The sequence below is a fragment of the Phalaenopsis equestris genome, unplaced genomic scaffold (genome assembly GCF_001263595.1).
Source record: "Phalaenopsis equestris unplaced genomic scaffold, ASM126359v1 Scaffold233456, whole genome shotgun sequence".
Lineage (NCBI taxonomy): Eukaryota > Viridiplantae > Streptophyta > Magnoliopsida > Asparagales > Orchidaceae > Phalaenopsis > Phalaenopsis equestris.
In genome coordinates this window covers 98,147-105,899 of record NW_018251402.1, presented here as the reverse complement: position 1 = coordinate 105,899, position 7,753 = coordinate 98,147, and the positions used below count along the sequence as shown (strand labels likewise).

Below are 7,753 nucleotides of genomic sequence, written 5' to 3'. Positions count from 1 at the left end.
GCACCAAGGATTATATTTATGGGTTAATTGTAAGACTCTTTTATGGGAGAGGGGATTGGCAATTCCCCTAATGTTCCAACAAAGGATATTAATCATTTGTTTGTTGGATTGGTAATGAGGGTTGTGATCTTGACCTGGTTCTTCCTCTATGTAGATGGGGAGAACCAGATTTGAGATTGATTTTATTCTCACTCTGTTTAGATCCTCCCAGCTGTAATTTCTGAACTTCATTTGTTTGTTTTCCTTTTCTTCTAGCTGTTTGTACCTACCAATCATCTTCAATTGCTTGTTGAATACCAGCAATGATTTGATCCTCAGGTGCCATGCTATGAATTTCTGACTGTTCTCCCCCTAAAGGGGAAGCTGAGGGTGTGACTATAGTGATTTCTTGAAATTCCTTTCTGATAAGATTAGTAGAGGCAGTCCCATTGTTTCTGTTTGTAGGGGAACCTTCTGCTGGCTCATCTGAAGGTTCCACTGGTGAAGATTTTTCTTTAGTGATTGGGAGAGAATCTTTATTTCTTTGAGTGTCATCCTTCCTGTTGTTCAGCTGTGTATCTTTAGTAGAATTTTCTTTAGCTTGTAGTGCTATATTGCATGTTTCCTTATGATCTTTACTAGTGTTTCTTTTAATTGGTGGATGTATTCTGTAGCATCTTTCCACTGTATGGCCAAACATTCTACAGTGTTGGTAGTAATAAGGCTTCTGTTCAGAGACAATATTCTGCCAAAAACCATCATTATCTGAGCCAATCCAGATTCTTTTCACTTCAGGGAGGGTGATGTCTCTTTCCACTTGTATTCTGTCCAATGCTGGCCTGGCTTTGTTGTAAGTGGGCGCATCTACTTTCAAAGGTGTGCCCAGAGCTCTCCCTATGTTAAACAGTGCATTCAGCTTGAAGAAAGGAAGTGGAAGCCCAAGGAATTTGTACCAAATAGGAACTACTGGTGGTTCTTTACTTGGATCAAAGTCAGGAGTCCATTTTACAATTTTCATTGTAGTTCCAGCAATGATTACAGATTGCTTAGCAAAAAATCTGGCATAGTCTTCCTCAATAGTTAATTGGATGAGTAAGTGCCTTCCATCCAACAGCCCTATCTTCCAATTACCAATAAATTTAAGTGATTCAAAGAAATTTCTAGTTAGCTCCATTCTTGGGTGTCCCAATTGAAACTTCCCTATTAAGGTATAGAGAATGCACTATACTACTTGAGTCATCGTTTAATACTAACAGAGGTAAAGTATCCGCCTATCGAGAAGCATTGTCTAACTTTAATTTTCACCGACTAAAAGCTCAGGCACTACATGTTTTCTCATAAAATTACCCTTAATTCAAAAGTTAATCTGTTGCAATATTTGATGACTCAACCAACACTTTCCGGACGTCTAAAAAAAGGGTTAATGACTTTAATGCAATTTGACATAACTTTTATTCCCCTCCACACTATCAAGAGAAATATTTTAGCAGATTTTCTTGCTACACACCCACTTTCAGCTGAGTCTCCACTCAACAATAAACTGCCAGATGAGCAGATACTGCAGATAGACTCCTTCAATGCCAGGTATTGGGAAATGTATTTCAATGGAGCTTCTTCAACTAAGAAAGATAAAGGATCAGAAATGGTTATACCGGGCAAAGTAGGGGTTGGTCTGATTTTCATCACTCCATATAAGGGTATGTTGAGATTCTCCTATCACCTGACAGATCCGTGTACAAATAACAAAGCAGAATATAAAACATTAATCACCAGGTTGGGGTTGGCAATCTCGATGGATATAATAAATGTCGCCATCTAGGGTGATTCTACTTGTCATTAAATAAGTCACTAGGAAATACAAAATTTTGAAGCCAAGATTAGCATAATACCATCAATACACAATGAAGTTGCTAAAAAAATATTTCTAATTTAACTCTATACCGAATTCCTTGAAGAGAAAACGCCCATGCTGACACTCTAGCAAAACTTGCTAAGGAATTGACGTGTCCACCGGAGGACTCCATTGATATTACAGTACAAGAAACATGAGTTTTATCTTGAATTGACCTCGATAATCTACATAAGCTCAAAAAAGAAGAAGGAATGATGATTGTAGTTGCCAACATTAATGAAGATTGGCGTAAGCCATTAAAAGAATATTTTCAAAATGGAATGTTGCCAAAGGAAAAATCTAAAGAATACCACATAACAAGAAGGGCTATGTTGTACGCTCCAGTGGGAGATTTTCTCTACAGGAGATCATTTGATTAGATGTGGTTGCGATGCCTGAGCATAGCAGAAGCACAAAATTTTGTCAAAGAAGTACATGTCGGATTGTGTGGTACTCATCAGTCAAGGCCAAAGATAAATATGAAGATCAAAAAACTTGGATATTATTGGCCAGCAATGATATTCGATAGCATGGATACTGCTAGAACGTGTCACCTTTGTCAAGTTTATGGGGTGGTCCTATACCAACCTCCAAATGTGCTACACCCAACTGTTGCCTCGTGGCCATTCGAGTGTTGGGGTATAGACATAATAGGTCTGACAGACCCTCCATCCTCTAAGGGACATAGATTCATTCTTTCCTCTATGGATTATTTTTCCAAATGGGCAGAGACAGTGTAATTACTAGAGGTTACATCACAGCATGTTCTTCAATTCTTCAAGACCAATATAGTCTCCCATTTTGGTGTTCCACATAGATTAATTTCAGACAATGGTACAACCTTCAAAAGCACAAAGATCAACAATTTTGTTAAATGACATTGGATAGATTGGAGATACTCAATGATCTACAACATCGGGGCGAATGACTTAGCTGAGGCATTTAACAAAACGCTCGTTCAGATTCTAAAGAAGACACTAGATGAAAATAAAAGAGATTGGAATAACAGACTACTAGAAGCTTTGTGGGACTACCGAATGACGTTCAGAACTCCCACTAAACGTACACCTTATGCGCTTGTGTACGGGTCTGAGGTCATACTACCACTAAAAATTCAGCCACCGTCTCTCAAAGTTGTCATCGCCAACCAAATCACAACTGAAGAAATTGCAAAGCTCAAATTTGAAGAATTGGAAAGTCTCAAGGGAAAAAAACTAGAAGCACAACAACATCTGGAGCAGTACCAAGAAAGGATGTTGCAGGCTCATGACAAATTTGTCCGCTGATACTCGTGAATACCTAATGCTTAAGCACAGTATAGCAATAGTTTTGATGGTATTTTTCACTTACATTTCTTTATTTTGCAACAAAACCAAAAACTTTATCCTGAAGAAAAATATGAATTTAAATTTTTAATTTATATATATTTATATTGGGATACTACATAAGTACACGTATCGTTATCAAGAAATATAAAACTTTTTGATTAAGACCTGAATATTGAATACACACGGGAAGATTATGCAATATGCACATTTTAGAAAGTTTTTCTGTTCTTAAAATGCAAATATTTTTGGTATTTTTGATATTTTGAAAAAACAGTAACAACTTAAAAAGATAACTAGAGTTTTGTAGATGAAAAACACTTAAGAAGAAAAATATCATTCTTCTTATCATGAATCAGTAATAATTATAAGAATTCTGTTATGAAAGTATGCAAATTAAGTTGTGTCAAATAGAAGCAATAATTTTCTTTACCCTTACTAGAGTTGCTATAAAGAACATTGGCTAATTTAAAGTTTTAATAGTTTTGAAGATCGGCTAGGCAGGGAAGATACTAGCTCTCACTCTAGAGTTCCCTCGATACCCTCCACCTGGGGAAAAAAACTCTCATATCAAAACCTAAAATAATAACCCAACTTAGGGGCTTTAACCTGTCAATTTAAAGTCCTCTAACTCTACACCCATCAATGAATATTCCCTATTTATTTTCACTCAATCATATGAACTACATTCTCATTGATACAACCTCATGTGATTCTTTTCAATTATTGACTGGGACAATACCAGTTCATTTCTTACATATTCTCACAACAAATTTTAACATCTCGATTGCTCAAATCAAGAAGTAAATGAAATGCATGGATTTAAATCATAACAACTTCTTCCATCATTAAAGATCAATACTCTCCACAACTTCCATCCAAAACTTAATTACTTATCATTTTAAACAGAAAGATAAAGAAAACTACTCAGAATCCATGGAGGAAACAAAACCACACTTTAGTTTAAAAGAAGAAATCATTGACAAACCAACAAGTCTCAATTAAAACCAAAAGTAGATTAAAAACAAAAAAAAATAAAAACTTATCTTAAGTCCTCCACCAAACTCTTGAAGTTCTTTTGAATATCTTCTCTTTTACAATCACTCAAAACAAAATAAAAAAGGATAAAGTAAATAAAAAGTGGTTCCTGAAAATCTCTCCGAACTAACACCCCATAGAAGAACTTTCAAAACTTGCTAATATATTCAAGACTCACACTTTTTTGGACCTTTTCAGGACTCTTTTCTAAGTCCTCTCTTCTTTGTTTTATAGTTTTCCAAGAGGTGCCTTGGGAACTCTTCAAAATGTGTCTTGATTTGAAGTATTTGCCCAAGAGACACATCCTTTCATGATAATTTTCATCTATGGTGGTTGCAACCACATATTAAGCCAATGGGTGCCTCATAAACCTTTTCGAAATCTGTGGAAACCAATTTTACTCGTGTAGTAACTATCACTGGTGCTTAAGAGCGGGGTGTTGGTGCTTAGGCGTGACGTTCTCTATTTAATCGGCGTGTAAGTGCTGGATCTGGCGCTTTGGTGCCAAAACTCTTTTGCACAATTTTTTACCTTTTTGCTCCAAATTTGATCCTTTTTCACTCCTTTTGATCCTTTTTCTCCAAATTTGATCCTTTTTCACTCCTTTAATCATTTTTTCCATTTTTACTTGTATCTACAAGAAAAACCAAAAATTACCTTACATTAAAGAGCAATATGTTAAAAATAGGTATAAAAATGTGTCTAAAAATAGTAGATATTTTAGGTGTATCAAATCCCCCAAACTTAAAATGTTACTTGTCCTTAAGTCACACTTCAATCTTTAAAAACCAAATATGTATGATATGTATATGAGTTTCTTTAGGAGTTACTATAATTTTGATTTAGAAATATAGTAGTCCAATTTAGAAAAAATAATTAGTAAATGAGACCAACTTAAAGTTTGAAAATTTTTAAGGTTAAGAACTATGAAAATATGAGTTCTTATCTAATTCATGAATATTGTAAGTTCTCTAAATTTAGATTTTATTTCTTTTATTTTCTCTACTTTAAAATTTTTATTGAAAATAATTTTACTTACTATATTATATTTATAAGTTTAAGATTGTTATCAAGTCTTATACTTTAAATAGATCAAATGTAGAACTAATTTCTTATTAGGCATTAATCCTCAAGCTTCTCCTGCCTTACATTTATTTTCTTTTGCTTTTCTTTTTCTTTTCTTTTCTTTTTCTTTTTCTTTCTCAGGCAAGGATTACTATATCTAGGTAGACCTTTAATGATTTTGAATTTCACTTCTCCTTTCCTAAAGTAAAGTCTTGATATAAAACTTTTACTTATAAATATAATAATAGTTTTGAAAACCATTTTAATAAAAGAAATTTAAGTATTAAAAATATAAGTATAAATTATCTAAAATTTTCAAAAATACAATTTTTCTTACTAAAGATAGTCACTTATATTAATCATTTTTTATACTAAAAATTTTTAACTTAAAGTTTTTCTTCATTACTTAGAATTTTAACTAAATTGTATTACTCATTTCTAAAATCAAATTTTACTTCGCTAATATAACTTCATATACATAATTAATTATTCTTTTAAAATCAAATTCACTTATAATACATTTGAGAACAAATAAAATTCCAGTTTTGAAAATATTTTTCTTCCCCCCCCCCCCCGATAGATTAAATAATTTAGCATTAGATATATATATATAAGCAAGAATGAAAATTTAAAAATAACATGGTAATAATAATTTTAAGATCCTAATTATACAACTATAAAACTAAAGACAGGAGTAAAATTAATTTTTAATCAAATTATCTATATTTTCATTTTAGTTTAACATGTAGAGATTCAATAGACTTCTAAACAGTGGGTATAAAAGCAAACAACACACTAACATGATAAAAGTAACATGATAAAAGAAAAATACATTAGCAGTTTTTGAATTTCAAGTTTAAGATCTAAGCTAGCAAGTCTTTCTATTTTATAACATATTTGAAATTAAGTTAAGTTCTAAACTAACTAAATCACAACACTAAACACAAAACAAAAATTACTACCCTAAAATTTTAAAAATGAAATACTATCTAACACAACAATCACAACAAAAATAGAACATAAAAATTCAAAACACAATATAAAACATAGTCCAAAACAACACACAGATGTAAATATAGCAAGCTCAGACCACATAGTTTATCTTATATTACAATCAATGAATCTCTCAGTTGTACTCTTCATCCTCATAATCACAGCTGTACCATTTTTTTGCACGCTCATAATCAGGATATCGAGGATATAGAGGAAATTACACTCCTGGTTCACCTCTAATCAGGCTTTCCAAAGATGAGTGGAATTTATCTTCATAATCATTCTTCCTTCTATTATAACTATTAGTATGATCTGTAAAACACTCTAAATTTTCTACCTTATTAGCAGTAAAATTGATATTATCGATCATCTTCTACAATAACTCATCCTGAGTCTTGGTATCACCTCTAGATGTCGAAGCACATGAAGTAGATGGTTGTGATAAAGATGCAAAAGAGGTAGATGCAAAAGACGTCTGTAATCCACAGCTCCTGAAAAATTCTCCTCTCCAGCCAAAAATTGAACGTTCAGAATAAGTCTTCACATTCACCTTCGTGATGGGCTTTCGAGGTAACATACTTCCTCCAAAATATCATACTTCACTCCAACCTGTTCACATAAAGAAAATATTAAGGAAGCAAATCCCATACCTGTAGTAGTAGCAGCGACAGCTGAACTAATGGTAGTGTGATAGATCAAAGCACTTATGTTGATGGGCTTTCCCTCCCGAATACAATAATTTAACTTTGCTCTCTCTTTGGTCACTTCACTGAGATGATCGGTCGGAAGCAGATGAGCAAATATGAAATAGTGTCAGGCCTTTGAAGGTGCACATAATTTTGAAGTCGAGAAATCATTTTGAAGTAGAGAAATCTACTCTCCTCTCATTAGTAATCTTCCAAAGTCCTCTCCCAATAGTCAAGCTTGAAATAATCTCTTCTAACTCCACTTCAGTAGGACTATAATTTGAAAAAAAATAAAAATTCTTCTGTGGTAAATGGTAAAACAAGTTGATTAGCTCTGAAGTAAAAGGTACCAACTTCCCTCTAACCATAACTCAATCGTCCTCAGTCTCTGGTAGATTTGCATAAAACTCCCTTACATCAGAAATCACGGCGACAACAGAGAAACAACATAACTGTTCCCAATATCGGTGGACTATCAGGTCTTTCATTTTTCCACCTGGACTCTTGAAACATCGCTCCTAAATCAATTTTCGTGACTGTAAAGCATCACTATAGCGATCCTAAGCTTTTCTAAGCTTTTGAACTGACAAATTTGCTCAAATCAAATGGGCTCTTTCTTTTGCTACTTTTCATTCTTGGTGTCATTCTACAAATTTGATAAATTCCAAAAATAACTTTAAAAATCAAGTTTAAATCACTAACCTAAACTTCTAAAAGCACTAACTAAACTTTCGAAGTAATTTTCGTAAATTTTTTTCCACTTTTCACCATGAATA

At 33.2% G+C, this 7,753-nt stretch overlaps 1 protein-coding gene across 1 annotated transcript; it reads right to left on the bottom strand.

The window, feature by feature from the left end:
* Positions 1 to 265: 265 nt before the first annotated feature.
* On the bottom strand, positions 266 to 1,153 carry LOC110038669. The gene has a single exon (XM_020743564.1). It carries the CDS (start codon positions 1,151 to 1,153, stop codon positions 266 to 268), a length of 888 nt encoding a protein of 295 aa, XP_020599223.1.
* Between the last annotated feature and the right edge of the window lie 6,600 nt (positions 1,154 to 7,753).

Excerpts from the sequence above, each read along its gene's own strand:
- LOC110038669 (XM_020743564.1), bottom strand. The coding sequence starts at position 1,153 with ATGGAGCTAACTAGAAATTTCTTTGAATCACTTAAATTTATTGGTAAT.